The sequence below is a fragment of the Staurois parvus genome, unplaced genomic scaffold (assembly GCF_062004578.1).
Source record: "Staurois parvus isolate SC_StPar_1 unplaced genomic scaffold, SC_StPar_1.0 ptg001119l, whole genome shotgun sequence".
NCBI lineage: Eukaryota > Metazoa > Chordata > Amphibia > Anura > Ranidae > Staurois > Staurois parvus.
The window spans coordinates 717749-737106 of NW_028318915.1; the positions used below are offsets into that span (position 1 = coordinate 717749).

At 40.4% G+C, this 19358-nt stretch overlaps 1 protein-coding gene across 1 annotated transcript in view; it reads right to left on the reverse strand.

Moving 5' to 3' along the window:
* LOC149440067 (ATP-dependent chromatin remodeler CHD7-like) overlaps positions 1 to 19358 on the reverse strand; it is a 156812-nt gene that overhangs the window by 19920 nt on the left and 117534 nt on the right. Inside the window, exons 17-25 of the mRNA XM_089658980.1 lie at positions 18610 to 18805; positions 17232 to 17399; positions 16953 to 17132; positions 16259 to 16369; positions 15966 to 16171; positions 15541 to 15740; positions 13923 to 14082; positions 7657 to 7746; positions 5914 to 6017 (exon numbers count right to left, since the gene is read on the reverse strand). Coding sequence (XP_089515106.1) covers positions 5914 to 6017; positions 7657 to 7746; positions 13923 to 14082; positions 15541 to 15740; positions 15966 to 16171; positions 16259 to 16369; positions 16953 to 17132; positions 17232 to 17399; positions 18610 to 18805 — 1415 coding nt within the window. The remainder of the gene's footprint in view (positions 1 to 5913; positions 6018 to 7656; positions 7747 to 13922; positions 14083 to 15540; positions 15741 to 15965; positions 16172 to 16258; positions 16370 to 16952; positions 17133 to 17231; positions 17400 to 18609; positions 18806 to 19358) is intronic.

A 19358-nucleotide genomic window follows, 5' to 3' on the forward strand; every position in this document is an offset into this window, starting at 1 on the left:
CACCCTGACAGATAGCTCAGACGATGGAGAAGAGGTCCCTGCTAAGATCAGGCGTACCCGACCCCATTCCCAGGTTGCTGAGATGTTACAATCGCATGATGACTCTCATATGCAGTGTGCCAGTACTAGTGTCACTCTACCTTTTGGTGAACTGGTGGGCACCAGCGGCCTAGTACATCCTGGTCTTTCACATACCAGCACTGCAGTATCACTTGGTGACATACAGAGTCCCATAAGTGCAGTACAAGGTGGTGAGCACCAGTAGTGTCCCGCAGCCACCAAGAATCGCACACAGGCCCGTAGAGCCCCTAGTATCCTTCTTTGCTTGCAAATCCCGATTGGTAGCCCACAAATTCTGCAGCACCCGTACTTCCCCCATTCACTGCCCAACCCGTTAATCAGGTGGAAACGGCACATTTAAAATACTCCCCTCGATTTTTTTTTAGCTGTTTTTCACAGAAGATCTGTATGCATAGATTGTGGATTTAAGCAATTTATATGCACAACAATTTATCGCCGTCAACCCAAACTCAAATCTTGCCAGACCAATTCTCATGGAAACCCATTACGGTTTCTGAATTTAAAGTTTTTTGGGGCCTAACCCTCAACATGGGCATTACTAAAAAAAAATGAATTGCATTTGTATTGGTCCACGGACCTGATTTATCATATGCCCGTGTTCTCTGCTACCATGGCCAGGTATAGATATGAGAGTATAATGTGTTTTATGCATTTCAATGACAACACAAACTGTCATCCTAGGGATGACACTGAATTTGACCGGCTCCACAAAATCACCTTACCCAAAAATTTGCAGATGTCTATACTCCCCAGCAAAACATTTGTGTTGATGAGTCCCTCAATTTTTCTGGCCGCCTTGCATTCAAACAATTTCTCCCCAGCAAGCATGCCAGATATGGATCAAGATGTAGAAGACCTGTGAGAGGGCAACAGGCTATACATACAAGTGTTGGATTTACGAGGGAAAAGATAATCATGTGGAGCCCCCCGGATGCCTAGACTACATAAGGATCAGTGGCAAGATAGTTTGGGACTTGGCGTCATCCTTTTTCCATATGGGGTACCACTTATACGTGGACAAGTTTTATTCAAGCGTGCCAATATTTAGACATTTGTACAATCTTGGAATTGGCGTATGTGGCACCGTGCGACCTAATCGCAGGGCTTCCCCCAACAGCTTGTAAATACCCATCTTAGAAAGGGGAAAAAGCCTACTTGAGAAATGAGGCTGTCATTCAGCATTAGCACCGACTTGATTAGAACATATATACACCTAAGAACATAGCATATACACCCAACAAAGACCTGTGACGTACTGGTACATCACAAGGCTTTGAGTGGTTATACCAGGATGATGCCTAAAGCTGCAGGCATCATCCTGGTATAGTTGTTTTCAGCCGGCAATCGGCTTTCATGTAAAAGCAATCCTACTGGCTAATTAGCTGCAGGATTGCTTTTACAAGCAGCGGGAGAAGATGCTTCCCCCGCTGCCTTCCTCGGCCTTCTCAGGAAGTCCCATGCCATCAAGGGAACCTGAGAATGCAGCTTGTGTTTCTGCCAGCTGACTATAGAGCTTATTGTAGACTGGAATGGTGCCAATAATCTCTATAGTCTAAGAAATCGGAAGCTACGAGCATTTCAGCACGATCTTGGTGAGATTAGATAATGTAAGGGCAGAGGAGATATCTAGAGTCTGATAGACCCCAGATTTCCCAAAAAGAATATAAGACAATGCCCATTGAGGTTATAGGGGATATTTACATTTCCCGTGATAGCATTAAAGGTGATTGAAAAAAAACCAAAAAAAACAAAAAGGGACAGTGTAAAAAAAAAAAAAAAAAACCCCAAAAAAACAAACAAAAACACATCCTCGCCGCCCCCCCCCCCCCCAAACACGCATCTGCGTGCGTGAGCGTTGACCCTGTGCCAGTATGTAAACAGTGGTTGCACCATGAATGCGAGGTATTGCCGCAAACATCAGATGAAGTGCAGTAATTCTAGCACTAGACCTCCTCTGTAAATATAAAATGGTACCTTGTAAAGGCTTTTAAAGCATTACCTATGGATATTAAAAATGTATGCAGACTGTCGCCATTCCACCAGGCATGCGCAGTTTTAAAGCATGTCATGTTTGGTATCTATTTACTCGGCATACCATCAGGTTTTATATTTTACCAAATAATCAGCCAATTTATGGTTTTTTGAGCATTAAAAGAAAAAAAAAAGTGTATTTTTTTCAAAAACATTTGCGTTTGAAAAAAATAGCTGCGAAAGAACTATGTGACATAAAAAATTGCAGTACCCACCATTTTATTCACTAGGGTGTCTACTTTAAAAAAATATATATAATGTTTGGCAGTTAAAAGTAATTTCCTAGCAAAAAATACAGATTTTTTTCATGTGAACAAAAAAGTGTCAGAAAAGGCTTGGTCTCCAGGTGGTTAGAAGAATGAGTGATGTGTGACATAAACGTCTAATGCTGGGCATAAAATGCCCCCACCCCCCAAAACAACCCCTTTTTGGAAAGCAGACAGCCCAAACTATTTGCTGAAAGACATGTTGAGTCAATAGAAGAATTTATTTACCACAAGTTTTTGGAAAATGACATTTTTTTTTCAGGCTCCTGTATGTGGCTAGGCTCCCAAAACGTCTCACACATGTGGTATCCCCATACTCGGTAGAGGTAGCAGAATGCATTTTGGGGTGTAATTCCACATATACCCATGGCTTGTGTGAGCAATATATCATTTAAATGAAAACTTTGTGTAAAAAAAAAAAAAAAAAAAAAAATGTTTTTGTCATTTTCCAAAAACTTGTGGGAGAAAAAAATAAATCTTCCATTGACTCAATATGCCTCTCAGCAGATAGCTTAGGGTGTCTACTTTCCGAAAAGGTAATTTGAGGGTGTTTGTTTTTTCCTGGTATTTTAGCACCTAAAGAAATGTGATAGTAAAAGCTGTGTAAATCCCATAACTTTCACACAAAGCAATCGATATACACTTATTGGGATTTTTTTTACCAAAAACATGAAGCAGAATACATCTTGGCCTAAATTTATGACGAAATTTGAGTTTTCTGGATACTTTTTATGACAGAACTGAGAAAATATCGGGGTTTTTGTTTCAAAAATTTTCGGTCTTTTTTTTTTCGTTTATAGCGTGAAAAATAAAAAGCGCACAGGTGATCAAATACCACCAAAATAAAGCTCTATTTGTGTGAAAAAAAAGGAAATAAATTTAATTTATGTACAGCACTGCATGACCACGCAATTGCCAGTTAGATTAGTGCAGAGCTGTATAGCAAAAAATGGCGTAAACTGCAGTATCTATACATTCGTTTGTAGATGATATAACTGTCACACAAAGCAATCAATATACACTTATTGGGATTTTTTTTTTACCAAAAACATAGCAGAATTCATTTTGTCCTAAATTTATGACTTTGAGTTTACTATATATTTTTTATAGCCAAAAGTAAAACAAAAACCATTTTTTTCAATATTTTTGGTCTTTTTTTTGTTTATAGCGCAAAAAAAAAATAAAAAGCACACAGGTGACCAAATACCACCGAAATAAAGCTCTATTTTTGTGAAAAAGAGGCCGTAAATTTCATTTGGGTACAGCATTGCGTGACCACTCAATTACCAGCTGAAATAGTGCAGCACTGAATAGCAAAAAAAGGCTTAGTCAGGAAGGGGGGGGGGGGGGTAAATCCTCAGGAGGGCAAGTGGTTAAGGTATACATTAGACATTGCTTTAATATTTTTTTCAACAAATTTGTCCCAGTCTTTATATCATCAGATTTAACACATTTTAGTGTAACAAGCTGTGGTATTAATTTAATTAATTTATTACATACAATACAATCTGATTTTCAGCTGTATTCAGTTACAACAGTGGTCTCCAAACTGTGACCAGGGGCCTAATGCGGCCCTTTGATTGTCTTTATCCGGCACTTGGAGCACTATTCATCCCGCAGATAGGAGACACTATTCCACCCACTAAAACCCAACAAGGGGCATAATTCCTGCCACTGACACCAACAATGGGGCACTATCCCCCCACCCCAATACCAAAGATGGGACACTGTTTACTTCTGATGCAAGAAAGCAATTCTATTCCCGCTGGCCACAGTCCAGCCCCCTAAAAAGATGAAGGAAAGTAAACTGGCCCTTTGCTTAGAAAGTTTGGAGACCCCTGAGCTACAAGAACAGCAAATGCATTATATTACAGACATGCCAAGTCTGTTGTGTTTATTTATTTAGGCTAATACTCATACAAGTTAGTATAAATAAAATTGCCACACCAGAGTAAAATTAAATTGAAACAAGTCAAAAAATTTTTTATTTTTTTTTTAACATTCATCACAGCAAACCATACTTACCAGAAGCCTTGGACACGTTAACATTTGTTTTAAAGCCAGCATTTCTTAACTGAATTCTTGAAAAGTTGTGTATGGTGAGGTCCCACCCTCTCCCTTGCAACCAATATGCATCTGCTGAGCCCAGGAATAGCCTAAATTTCCTTCCCGCTGCTCACCCCTTTCCACCCAGTATACATGGGTTACATTGAAGGCCATCGAACCTGTCTTATTAGGTTTCATGTGATGTATGTCAGAAGGATGACACTGCTCTCTCTATGGTTTTAACACACTTGTTTTGCTTTTTTATCTGGCTGAACTGACTAGATAGAAAATGGCAGATCCCAACAGTGCACTGCAGGAGAAAGATTTTTAGATCATCCAGGACTCAGCTGAGGCTCCCATTTAGAAGAAAGGCAGGAGGCTCTTGTACATAGGCAGAACAGCACAATTCAATTAGGATTTGTAGTACAACACACTTCTCCTAACTGCTGTAGAGCCTGGAGCCAAACTGTAATCATGAAAGGTTTTATAAGCCATCATTCTCCCCTTTAGTCAGGCCATGCTGCTGAGAATATGCCTGCGACCTCCAGAGAATTGGGATTATAATCAGGAATCGCTCACTGTATATATCATGCCAGCTCTGCATCCCCGAGCCTTTCAAAGTTAACAAGGCTGCATCCCACTCAAGGGAGCTGGGAGTTCTCGGCGCTGACATTTGTGAAATATTGCTTGGAACAAAGCCCAGGAGGCACTTGTACAGATTAATAGCAGAGGTTAAGCCCACCATCCACTTTGACACTGGCTGGCAGAGAGTTAGCAAGGGAAGCAGAGCTGGAAGCTAAGTTTATGGAGATCTATAACACGGCGTGGCCATTATTACTACAAATATGGTTTGGCTTTATTTATAGATCGGTGTTAAATATTTTCTCTCCTAGATATTTTACAAAAAACATGCGGCGGATTAGACATCTTAACTATCACTGGAAGAGCATGGAGCTGGAATAAGCTTTAAGGGGAGCTAAAATGTAGTGTACCTTCCTGCGCAAAAGTCTATCACTTCCTTTTATCCCCTTAAATATTTTATATGAACACAGGAAATATTCTATTAGGAACGCATTTTTTACTTGGAGTGCAGTAAATCTAATACGGAACAGTGATTTGATATGAGAGAAACTAATAATGTTCACAAATTTCTCTGTGGAGTATTCAGTACTTGTAGGGAGCCAGGCAGTCAGTGTAAATTGCAGGAAGTCAGTTGTGCGCAGAAATAGAATGCTCCCCACAACACTAGCTTTACTTCCACTTTATACTGTTCTCAATGCACCTGCAATTTCAACTGATTTACCTGTAAATGTTATTAAACACTAACAAAATTAAAACTGCCATTTACATTTATTAGCACTTGAATAAGAGGCTAAGTAACCCTGTAAAAGCAAGTTAGGAATATCAGACACCTCTGCTCATCATTCAGAATTCCAGCGCTAAGCATCTATGACGCCCTGCATTTTGATGAAGGGGACTGACAGCTTACCATGTTTAAAGACACCAATTAAAAGGGATTTATCAGCTTCATTATCCCACCAATCTGTAGGAACTTCTGCATGGAAGGGCTCTGGTATCCAAATATCTATCTCACTATAAAAAGAAAAAACAAATAAGAGAAAAATCAGTCTAAACACTAAGATTTCCTCATATGCAACTGCTATAAACAGTTTGGCTTATTTTGTATTAAAAGTACCACCTTTGTATTGGATTAAAAAAAGAGCTTAACCAAATATTAAACACTCAAATAAAACTGGCACTGTAAAAAATGGGGGACTATAGGTCATGAGTTCAGAATGAAAAGTCCCAGAGTAATGAAAAATGGCAATTAAGTGTGTAATTTATGTAGCAGAATTAGTTTTTATGTGCCATTCATTAAATATTTGTGTATTACTGAAAACTACAGAAACACTTCATACATTAAAACTTCCATGTCCTAAAATGTTTTTATCCTGGCCTTGTAGTTGCAAGTAGTCTTTGGCTCTATAAACAAAGATTGTCTCAGTTTGCAGATGCAAATTGTATTGCAAAATTATTAAAATTATTAGTTTGTAAAAATAAGATTTCATCAGCGTTGTCGATAATAACAGCAAAATAGAAGTTGGAATACATTTTATCATGTTTATTAAACACAACTGGAATGTAGGATTCCAACGTAACTGATTAGCTATACTTCTGGTCGCTAATGCCACACATTTCATCTAAGGTATCTTGATTTTACCATTTGTTTTTAAAATTGCAGCTCAATTTTAATATTATCCCCAACCTGATTTTAAGAGAGCCTATCACTAAGTTAATTCATTGAACAACAAAGCATTAAAATGGCCTTCACAGACCCATAATGCTTTGAGTGTGTAAGCCTCCCTGGTACAAGGCGGGAATCTATACTTCTGAGCCTACTGTTGTAAACTTGGGGTCAGTCAGCATATACACAAAACCACGCCAATATTTAACAATTACAAGATTCACAGACCCAAGCTTCTCAGCTCATGCGCACACGACTAAAGTAGTGTTAAAAAAGTGAATAAAACAAGCAGTCAATGGCTTTTGCCAACTAACCTCTTGCTCCTCTTTTAGCCTGTCACTGGAAGGCTGTACAAAAGTGAAAAAGTTGTACAACCTTCCCTCTTCCTTTTCCTAGTACTCATTTTCTAGTTCCAATTAGAAAGTTTGGGGGCAAATACTGATTGTTTACATCTCAACCAGGCCAACATGTAGGTGAAGGTGCTAACCAGTGTATCAATGCTGCCAAAAAAAGCAAACATACACATCTAATCTGACCTTTCACCTAATAATGTTTAGGTGCTACACATTAAACTCCCAAGTCACATATTGACTATAGGTGAAAATGTTGCGTTTATAGATGTTAGATAGAAAATGTTGTGGAACAGTAATTGAAATTTTATGAATTTTTGCATAAAAAAGTTTCCATCTAAATAGATCCAGTGTGTGCACAGATATGCATTTCATTCTTTACCAGAACATTTTTTCATAAAAGAAAAAAAAAGAAAAAAATTTGCCCAAAATAACCGGATAAAAATAAACTAACTCCTTTTGGAAAAAAAAAAAAAAAAAACACATTACAAAGAGTGGCACCATAAGCAGGAAGGAGTTAAAAACAGAAAGAGGAAGGGAAAAAAGGGACTAAGAATGTGAAGCTGTAGAGCATAATTAGTAACAGCAGGTAAAGACCTTGCTTTCTATGACAAGGACAAGCAGCACATCCACTAACCTTGAGTCAGCACCCTCCAAGATTTTGTCAGCTTGGTCCCCTATCACTTCTTGCCTGAGATAGTAGAGCATGCGGACACGCAGCAGGACCCTGGAGAGGAAGAGGAGAGAGGGGGTGAGGGGAGAAGTTCTTAACTTCAGAATTGTTTGCCAACAGTGGCTTTTGGCAGCTGCTGCTGTTCATCCATCATCCTGCCAAGGCTGATTAGCCATGCTGTATGGTAGGCTTGAAGCGTGACAGATGGTGGCATATAATCACCTCTGTGTGGTGCTTTCTGCTGGCTTCCAACGGGCCTGCCTGGCAACGGCTCACGCTGCACAGGGAGGGAGCAGGCTGAGCCCAGCCCAGGCGCATTACATTTAGTCCTACCTAGTTCAGCTTGTGAAGTTCAGACACGTACTGCACCGCTGCCTCTGAAGTACTGGAGCAAGTTTGTAAACAACTGAGCAGATGGCTTTCAGTAACTGTTCTGCTTCATTATCTCATAAAATTTCCTCAGCTGCTGCCTTAATACCATTTTTGGAAGCACATCAGAAGTTGCAAGGATAAACGAGATCTATAATCTGTTTTTTTTCCCCCTGTCTTTTTTTAAACCACTGAACAATAAACCCTCACAATGGGATGGTGGGTTTTTCGGATTATATAACTATTTGTTTTCTGTAAAGAAGCCAGTTTTATAGCGCTATAACCACTTGCAGTCCTGCTCCTTGCAGGAAGTCTGCTGAAGCTGCCAGGTTTAACTATATGTTTCACTAGGGAAATCCATGTCAATGTCAGCTTATAGCTGAACTCAAGGCTGCCGTTCAAGCAACGCTGTCTGAATGTATTTAGGAAACTTCATTAATTTCACCCTTTTTAGCCCCTAAATCTTAAGGTAACGCTCCCACACATTAATTTTGCTGTTGGCTGAGGACAGGGGAGATTATGATCAGGGCTGTCAGCTTCTGTGACACATCTGGAGGAAGAAAACAAGCAGCTCAATTATTCTCACCAAATCTATCACTTATCCATGCAATATGGAGGGTGCCAATGGCACTTCAGTGTACACGGTCTCACAGATCTTCAAAAGCTGAAAATATACAGCTGTACTGGGCACTTTATGTCATGATTACAGCTTTATTTCCTATCAAGATCACAGTATCATGAGGCACAGTGATACGATTTATTCCTAAAACATTTAAAGGCGGGTTTAACCAACACAGCAGACTTATTACACGCACACTTGAAAACAAACCAGTCAACAAAAATATGCCTGCTCAATTTGTGGATTTATTTGTCAAGGTGCAGTCTCTGGGGTCATCATCCTAACTCACTCATTAGTTGGCGAGCCACTGACCTGGGATGTGTTTGTCCAAATCAGGTGTTGGGACATACATGTTCCAGGTCAGTGAAGGAAAATTCAACGATTATCTTTACAAACAAGTCAGCAAAGGCTGCTGCCATATTCATAGCCAGAAAGATTACCTTTCAAGTTTAAAGTGGTCATCATTAAACTGAAGGTATGTAAGGGATAAACAGTACATTGAGGTCTCAGGAAAAGAGCAGCAACATAACATCTACTTGCTGTGCTAAACTAAAAAAAACAGTTGAACATGGGCTGAATATTCCAGGAGCCAAAATGGCCAGAATGTTTTACCGCACAAGTATTTGGCACTGTGCAATGAAAGGTCATGTTTTTCAGATCATGCAACTGCTAAAATGAACTGCCTGTTAAAGGCCAAAATAATTTCTCGACTTCCTTACTACATGAGCATCACTCCAAATAAATGCTACAGGCAACTTTTATTCTGGAAAGTACTGCTCTTTCCCAGTGTCATTGTGATAGGGAGCCAAAGATTACCAGCATAATATAGGAAATGGCCATGTGTGAACTCCACAGCATTTAGAGGATCCTGTGTGCATTACAGCAAACCTGTAGGACAACCATTCATCCAAGACACTAGACTGCACTGTAGCATGCACAACAAATGCTGAGAACGCAAGGCTAAAATTGCCAGGAACTCTCCAAATTACCTGATTAATATCTAAATGCGTTATTTGTGAGACTTGCAGCTGGCCAGATGTTATGGATATTCTGCATGAGCACAAGTGTGTGAGCTGTGACTGGCTCATTTGTTTACACTGACAGACATGCTCAGTAGGAAATTGGTGCTGCTCATGATTCATTTCTGGATCCCAAGTTGTGTCACCACTCGGCAGGCGGCACTGCTTTAGACAGTTCTTGTTATGGTTACAAAAACAGTAGCTGCAGAATGGAGAGTGGATGACTATCTAGTAAATCTGGTTTTGGAGAATCTAAGCAAACAGAACTTTACTTTTAGTGCCAGTGCAATGACGGAAGGCTTATCAGACAAGATACGGTATTTAAAGTAGAACTATAGGCAAAACTTTTTTCATTTTGGCTAGAGTAAAGGAGGGTTATAACCCTTGTCAATTTTTTTTTTTGCTGTGTCCCATTGGGTTTTTCCTGTCCTGCAGTACCTTCACTTCCTGTCCCATAGCCAAAACAGGAAGTGAGAGGAAATACTTACAAACTAAAAGAATCCCCTGGGATCCCCAGGTCACCAGAAGCAGTGTCCTCATTGAAAGAGTTCCCCTCCGTTACTGGGGACAACCCATAATTTGGGATTTTCTTTTTACTTTCAATAATGGTAAACAGAACAAATAGGGAGGGTGACTCTCCCTAACTGGGACACAGACCACAAAGAAAACCTGACAGGTTTTCTAATCCATCTGTCCAAAACTGGAAAAAAAAAAAAAAAAGGTTTTGCTTTTAGTTATACTTTAATTATAACTTGTGTTGAAAACATAACGACTTATGGCCATTTTTGAGGTAGCAACACTTTGTTTCATCAGGTGATCTTTTCTACTTAGTAATAGTTGTGCCAAAAAAATGGCTCAGTAATCCCCACTGGACAGTTATGTGTAAACACAATCTGTAACCAATCTGACACTTTTGTTGCAGCCAATCAGCAAAGTTATGTCATTGTTTATTACAGGTACTTATATAGCGCATCAATTTACGCTGCACTTTAAACACACGCATATCTTTATTACATTCACATCAGTCCCTAACCCTCAAGGAGCTTACAATCTAAGGTCCCTAAATCCTATTCATACATACACATACTAGGGTCATACTTTAGACAAGATCCAATTAACCTACCAGCATGTCTTTGGAGTGTGGGAGGAAACCGGAGTACCTAGAGGAAACCCAAACAAGCACAGGGAGAACATGAAAACTCCTGGCAAGTGGTGCCATGGTTGGGATTTGAACTAAATGACCCTAGTACTGCCAGGTGGAAGTACTAACCATTTTGCCACTGAGCTGCTCACACCTTCCAGATTGGCGTCAGTTCCAGGGTGTCTGGTTACACACAGCGATTACACATTTACCCTCCGTGAACTGCAAGACTACAGCTATTAATGTAAACTGTAATTTATGCATGCCATGTTAGGCGGCACATCCTGCAGTAGTGTGACCATGCCTCCTGTGTGTCTCCATATCGCAGGCCTTGTCTCTGGCTCCCCTCCCTGGTTCCACCATCCCCAGCTCAGGTTGTACTCCTGCAGTCCTCTGCTTCAGCATTCAGGCACGGGAGGAGATGAGAGCACAAGCCATGCAGCACCCAGTTTCTGGTTTCCAGCTGTGCAGACTTAATGCACCACCAGCACACTTCAAGCCCTTCCTCCACTCGTGTATAGCTCATTATCCTCGTAGGATGGTGAACTGCAGGCTCCCAAAAAGATGTTCTTGCTCTCCAATACCGCCTCCAGCAGAAATTCTGAAATTTGTACATAGGAAAGGTCATTGACCAGCAAGACCGCATACATCTTGTCCCACACCTTCTTTCAGGATGCATTCACCCCTGAAAGTCTGGCTTACATGGAGTTCAGGTTAGGCTCACATATGTGCGGGTGGTGGGGCTGCGGATCTGCACAAAAATCCATGCAGCCGCACCACCCGCACAGAGAAATGCGTACCCGTTGGCGGGTGCCATTCGTTCTAACGGTACGCTGCGCACACTAGAAAACACAACCGTACTGGAACCGAGGTTCCCGTGTGGGTTGCGTTTTCAGAAGAAGTGCAGGGATTTCTTCCCTGAGTGTCATGGAGCACAGGAGTCCATTCAAATGAATGGGCTCTCGTGCCTGCGCAAAACGCGGCCCACACGGCTGCATATATGTGAACCAGGGGTTAGATCTCCCATTGCAGTTACGCCAATATCAAACATTCAAATGTCTTGATCACACTTTACATGATTATTCCCCTCACAGGTCATTTTTGGTGGACTTTGGGCATATTGCTGAACTCCTAAGGCTCGGGCTGTCCTTACAGAATATGCATCTCCAACAGGGCTGTCAGGTAGGCCATACAGGCTCCATAATTTCTAAAGGCAGCTCTGCTCACAGCAAGCGCTGGGTATGAATGGACACAGCAGGGAAGAAGGGAGACTGAAAGGAAAAAAGTAAGGAGGCACAGAGAAAAAAAAAAAATGCGAGAAAAGGAGAAATGGCAAGAGACAAGTAAGGCCCCTTTCACACGGGAGTTCTGTTTTTTTTATCAGTTCAGTCGCGTTTTTTCCTAGAAAAAATGGATCAGTTCACATCAGTTTTTTTTTATCAGTTTTCGAACAGTTCACGTCAGTTTTTCATCACTTTACATCCATTTTTCAACCGTTTTCCGTCAGTTTACATCCATTTTTTTTTTTTAAACAGAAGAAAAATACAGTTTTCTTCAGTTAAAAAAATGGATGTTAAAAGATGTGGACATTAACGATGTAAACGGATGATCATCCGTTTACATCCGCTAGTTCATAGAAATATATGGGTGTCCATTTTTCATCCGCAAACGCACAGATGAAAAACGGACATACGTAACGCTCGTGTGAAAGGGGCCAATGAGGGAGTGAGTGTAGAAACAAGAAGAGAGCCATAATGAGAAAAAAAAATAGTGTTAAATTGACTAAATACTTTTTGTCATCGTGTCAGTATTTAAATTACAGTAGCGCATTTTCAACTGATTATTGCATTTTATATACATATTTTGTGGTCCAATATTTTTGCTGTAGGAGTATAAATTATTTTTCTTAACTTTTGGGGCATGGAAGGTTTTGGAAGCATTCACTGAGCCCTTGTCTCACCAAGAATGGAGAACCACTGATCTATACCTTGAAAGTGGAACTGAACTCAAAAAATGAAGGTTTGCTATGTTATAGGGAACACCTATAAGTGTCAATTTTGACTAAGCAGTACCCTGAAAAATGCACTTAAAGATGATTTGAAGTTATATTTGGGGATGTCAAAACTGTGATGCTCTCAGTTCTCCTTGATGAAAACTCTTACATGACAAAGCAAAGCCCTGGCACTACCAAATTAGCCACCGCCAGAAGGAGAGAGAGTACAAGGCATGTAAAGTTAGTAATGGTAAAACATGACAAGTTTTTTCCTCGACCTACCTTTTTGGGCATAGTTTCCAGAGCTCAGTTTCTCTTTAAAAAGGTACATCAGCCATTTTTGCATGAGTAACAAATAAATGACTTGCATTAATCATGAAACAGACATTCAAGTTTTCAGTTTTACTTTAGAAGTACAACCACCATAATATGGAAACTACTTTTATAACATACTATTTACTCAGTATTCAGTTTCCTCGAATTAATTAACTTTTTTTGCCTGCTTTGCCAGATTTTCATAAAAAAATGTTCCACAGAGATCACAGGCAGGTCCATCAAATGACTATCTGTATGTCAGACTATACAATCACCTGAACAACTGCTGTGATAAAACCAATTACACGTTAGGTTACCTTTAAGCAAATTTTCTGTCAACAGAAACTGTCATACCTCTATCCATAGACTTGTACTGAGATGACAAAGCACTAAAACAATAAGCTGAGCACATACACCTGAAAAATACAGTCCTCTGAATCTCAAAGAAAACTCTAGACATGATATATTATCATTTTTCTAAACATCATGGGTGCCATGCCTTGTAAACCTCCACCACCACAGAAAAACACCCAATGCACAGAATTAGCAACAAAGTCAAAAACAGTCATCCGTAAAAGTCACAAAGCATTGTCCCTTTCTCCTTAAAAACACACTGCTTTGATACGTACTAGAAAAGCACAAGGCAGACACAACATAACAGGAGCTTCTTTCTTCAAAGTGAACACTGACCTCTTTGTGGTCAAAGTGTGAATCAGCACAATCTGTCTGTGTTCTGTGACCACACTGCATAAGAAAACCACTTTCACTACTTACTTGTTACAGTGATGCTTAAGGTGCTTTTTGTAGCTATCCTCCTGAAACAAGGTATCGGGATTGCAGCTGGGGAGCCAGTCTGCATGCTTGAGCACAGGCTGCGAATTCTGGCTTTTCACCTTCTTTCCTTTCCTGCCCCTGGGTACCGGAGCAGAGAGGCCTGAAATAAAAGAGATGCTTAAGAAAACTACTGAATGCCATATGCACATATACAGTTGCAAGGTGCCTCACATAATGTACTGCATTCCACAAAATGCAGACATCTCAATGATTCAGTTAAAGTGATATTAAAGGCAGTTTAACACAAAAAAAAAAAACACACAAAGAAACATGATATACTTACCTGCTCTGTGTAGTGAGTTTCCATAGAGCTGTCCCAATCCTCCTCTTCTCAGATACCCTGTCGGAGGTCCTAGCCCCTCCCCCCTGCCTAGTGCCCTCACAGCAAACAGCTTGCTATGGGGGCACCCAAGCAGGCTTGCTTCCGAGCCGCTACTCTGTGTGCTCATTCACACACAGAGCTGTGGCTTGCCCCCCCCCCCCCCCCCAACTGGTTCGCTGACAGATAGCAGTAGGAGAATAAGGAAGGAGAATCCCCGGAGAGCCAAGGGGGGAGCTGTACAGAGAAAGTTTATTTTTTTACTTTCATGCATAGAGTGCATGAAAGTAAAAAAACTTGAGCTTTTACAAACACTTTAAGAATCTCTGTCAGGCCTTATCCAGTACACAGCTTCAATACAGCTCAGCCAGTAAGGATAGAGACAAGGCAGAGGATTTAAGTTAATGGAGAACAGTCAAGCACCACATGCGCTTAAAACCAATATAAAATTATGTCAAAATCTTATGTCTGATACATGTTCTTGCAAGTTGAATTGCTCAAAACAAAAGTACTTTGTGTACCAGCTAACAATGCACAGAACACAGGCATCAGCATCTCCTGGCATTTCCATTTTCTTATTCCAGCCCACTCCTGACCAGGTAAGTGCTGATGCATTGACCAATGAAGTGAATTTTAGAACATAAGAGCAGCACAGTTCATGTACCAGAGGCTTAAGCTACAAAACTTCCAGGCAGTGAAGCAAGGTGTTCCAATAGCTGAGAAACTAATGTACTCATAATTAAATGCTTTCAGGATTTTTTTACCATTGATATTAGTATTTATATCAGTGATTTGTTTCTCAATTCTAAATGCAGTTGGTCCAACTTCGAAAACAATGAATAGACCTACTCATAATGACAAGACAGAACCTACAGGGGAATCTTCCACATGCTCAAGGAACATCAACAAATAAAACCTCTGAACCAAATTCAATACCTAGAGTAAACGTGTCATGACAGAAATGTGGCAACTATCTGAAAATGCAAGCTGCCTGGCTGTTTTGCGAATACATTGGCATCAATCCTTTGGGGGTCCTTAACTCTAAACAAGTATGCAGAGCAGGAGAGTTAGAATACTAAATCTGAATGCTTATTCTAGGTTGGTGAACCAGAGTAATAAAGAGGGTCAAGCTTGACAGCCAATCAACTAGCATTTTCAGGAAGATTAAACTGCTCCCAATGCAGCTCAAATTCCTCTAGTAACACTTTACAGTTGAATCTTTGTGAACATGTAATGTACCTGAGTGGTTTACCAGAGCCCGAGTCTGGCCATCTTCTGTTGGTGTGATTAGATCCCAGATAAAGCTTTTGATGTTCTCGTCCCCTCTGTAATGGTTGAGACAGTACACCAAAATTGTACGGCAGATGGTTTCCACGTCTTGTTCTGTAAGTTGACGCTTGAAGCGGCCGTGGGAAAGAATATCTGTCCATCGGCCCCACCTACCGACAAATGGAAAAGGTTCATACAGTGTGCCGACAGACAAAGTGCAATGTGAGCTCAATAAGCAGTTCAATGTCTAAGATATGATGACATACAAGCTTATAATTACACTGCTCATCAGGACCGTGCTGACAAGCAAACTTTCAGCTATTTTACTTCCCCATGTTCTATATTGAGCGAGCAAACACATAGTACAAAAATATGTCTGAGGCTGCATTACTCACCCATAGACCAGCAGGTTTTTTTCAACTCTAAAACATTCGCTTCTCGCATAGCCCTGGGACTTGTCCTGAGGCCGACGTGGTTTGATGCTAGGTTTGTCCTCAGAGTCACTCTCCAGGTCAGAGAACTCCATAAGCTCATCTTCCTTTACTGCACTGTAAAGTCTGGTCTGCTTCCTTACCCGCGGTGTGTCAATTACCAGTGTGTTCTACAAGCGATACCAATACGGAGATGAAGCCACTTGCAGCATCACACAACTAAAACACTAACTGCTAATATATACATAAGTACTTACCCTTCCATTTAATACATCAAGATCGAGCTCTGCTTTCTTGGCCCACTTCTGCCAGAAATTAGGGTCGTCCAAAGAAATATCTGTCCGGTTCCCAGAGGCAACAAAACTGGCCTGATAAATAAAGACAAAAAAAAGCTGTAAAGGTCACCTGTAGATTTTAAGTATCCCTGGTCCTTTAGCCCTCAGAAAAAATTTGATACTATCTTTATTTTAGGTAATCTGGTATTTAAATCAATTTAAAGAAATTAGTTAAGACAGCAAGGTACATAGGAAGCACGCTCTGGCACTACTGACTCTGCAGGTTTTGCCTCAGGGTGAATGAATATTCTAACCCAGGTTAGGACCAGGAAAACACAAGAAAATGCCCTGTTCAAGATGGCTGATGTGCCTGTCTGTCTCTTTATGTATGTGAGGGAGGAGGGGACTTGGTGGCAGTGCAGCAACATGTCCTAAAATACCAGTTTAATTTTCTGTGTGTGAAACCCTTCCACATGTTCAAATATAGAACCAAAATGGTTTACTTCATTACTAGTTAACCACATAAAACATACTTTTACCACGAGAACAAAAACACAGAACTGGGCCCCACATGTCCCTTGTAACCATATTTTGTTTTAAAGATGGATGCTGAATTCTTGCAATGGGCACCAAATTTCAGAAAACACAAATCCTTACATCTTCCTATAGAACATACTTTTGCAAAGGTGGAGCCCTTTCCTTCCGATTCTATAGTGATGGTATGGGTTCTCCTGGAAAGTATTTGATCGATATCTTCCTCACAGAACTTGGAGCCTTCATCTTCTTCATCCATTAATGCACCATATGCCCCTTTCCGAAGCAGGTCTTCGATCTCCTTCTTGGAAAGTTGCTGTACCTACAGGGAAAAAAAAGGATGGAAATGAAAAGGACTATAGTAGAAAAGGCAAATGCTGCCTAATTTATTTAAATGAAAGCTAAACTGCAGGCCATTTACCCCATTCGTAGCATTCTCTCTTCCACTCATGGACTGCAGAACTGCCTTATCCAAGCCAAGTTTCAGGCTAGCCTTATCAAACATTTCACGCTCATAAGAATTTCTTGTGATCAGGCGGTAAATTTTAACCGATTTACTCTGTCCAATCCGATGGCACCGAGCTTGCGCCTAAAAGAAAAAAATGGCATTAAATGATCTGTTATATTAAGTACAGGATCTATTCATTTGCAGCACCTAATTATTAATGTAATAATTACTTAACAAGACCTATAGCATGCTGCATGAAATTTGCAAAATGGTGGCGTCCAGATTGTAATGGAAAGCTTTAGAGCAGCCATATAAAATCCAATCATTGTAAGAGATGCTTAAATACGTATAGTATATCTAAAGCAAGAACTATTGTCATTTTGGAAAGAGGTTGGCAATGGTTAAAATGTCCAATTTTTTTCCTGTGGCCATGGTCTCAGAGGAGATTTCCCATCAATAAGTAGTTAACTCTGACAAAAAAAAGTAAGCCTCCGGATGGTTTAAGTCATAAATTTGACAGATTTACCTTAAAAGGACACTTCCAGCAGCGCACTGTCACCCCGCTGTCGGCAGTTCCATCTTCAGCTGGTCTTCCTTCCGGGTTTGCGCTCTCTGGATGGCTGGGCCACAGTGATGTCACTTCCATGCATGTGCACAGAAACCACAATTGCATCACAGTGCTCTCAATGGACGGCATACTCCAGTGTGTCATCCATTCAGAAAGCAGTGTGTGTGTGTGTGTGTGTGTGTGTGGTCACCGGCCACTACAAATGTGAATTTCTCTAAACGGTGCACATTTAGGAGATATTCACTGTACCTACAGGTAAGCCCTATTATAGTTGTGAATGGTTATTATAGGCTGACCTGTAGGTACAAGTTATAAAGTGGACTACACTACAGCTTTCACTTCCTTTCCTGTAGATACCAGTAGTGAGGAAACTCCTCGTAGACAGCAATCACTGGAGCAAGTGTCCCCACTGGAAATGTCCCCTCTATTGCTCTTCTAATGACAACTTTCTGCTCCAGCGACAGTGGTCACTAGGACAAACCGAAGGTAAATCTCCCCAGTGAGGACACAGACCCATAGAACCCAACAGGGGTTCTATAAATCGAGATGTACAGGGATTAACTAGTGATAATTAGCACTTTTGACGAACAGGATAGTTCATTTAACACAAAGATTTTAAACCCTATTTTATGAAAAAGAATATCCAAAGAAGTAATTTTACATAATTGAATTAATCACATATTCAACACTTGCTATCATCTGAGACTTATTTTCAAATGAACACATAACAAAGACTCTTAAAAAGACCAAGAAAATAGCAAACAGTAAAGCAAAGCTGCTTACCTGAAGGTCATTCTGGGGGTTCCAGTCAGAATCAAAGATAATGCAAGTATCAGCAGCAGTTAAATTAATGCCCAGACCTCCTGCCCTTGTACACAGCAGGAACACAAACCTATCAGAATCTGGCTTGGAGAATCTGTCAATAGCAGCCTGGCGAAGGTTGCCTCTCACTCTGCCATCAATTCTCTCATATGGGTATCTGGAAATTAAAAAAAAAAAAAATAAGGGTTATTATCTAGACCAGTACTTCAATTTATTTTATTTACTTAAGACAAACTCCAGCACTATCCTCCTTGAAAAGGTTGATGTATTTCAGCTGCAAACTTGTGAACAGAATGGCAATGAGGAGGGGATGCTCGAGTGCCTCATATATGCCTGTTCAGCAGCTCTGCAGTCAGCTCATCCCTGCTGCTACAAGTCACATCTTGCCATTCCGAACAAATCCGGACTTCCTCTGGGATTTAATTCCCAATCAATAAAAGGAGCTGACAAGAAGCAGGCAACATGTGCGCAGTGCTTTCCTTGTAAAAGACATGATTATTATGGTTTATGTATATCCTTATAAAAAAAAAATACTGAGCAGATTAGGTCTATTTATCAATGTCTCCAAAATATGGGTTTGTGTTGTTTAAATCAATGGCCATTGTCTCACTTAGGGGAAAAAAAAAAAAAAAAAGACTGATCAATTCACATCTCAGGCACTGATGGGTTATTATGACACAAATGAGTGCTGCAAAAACTGAGCAGTCACG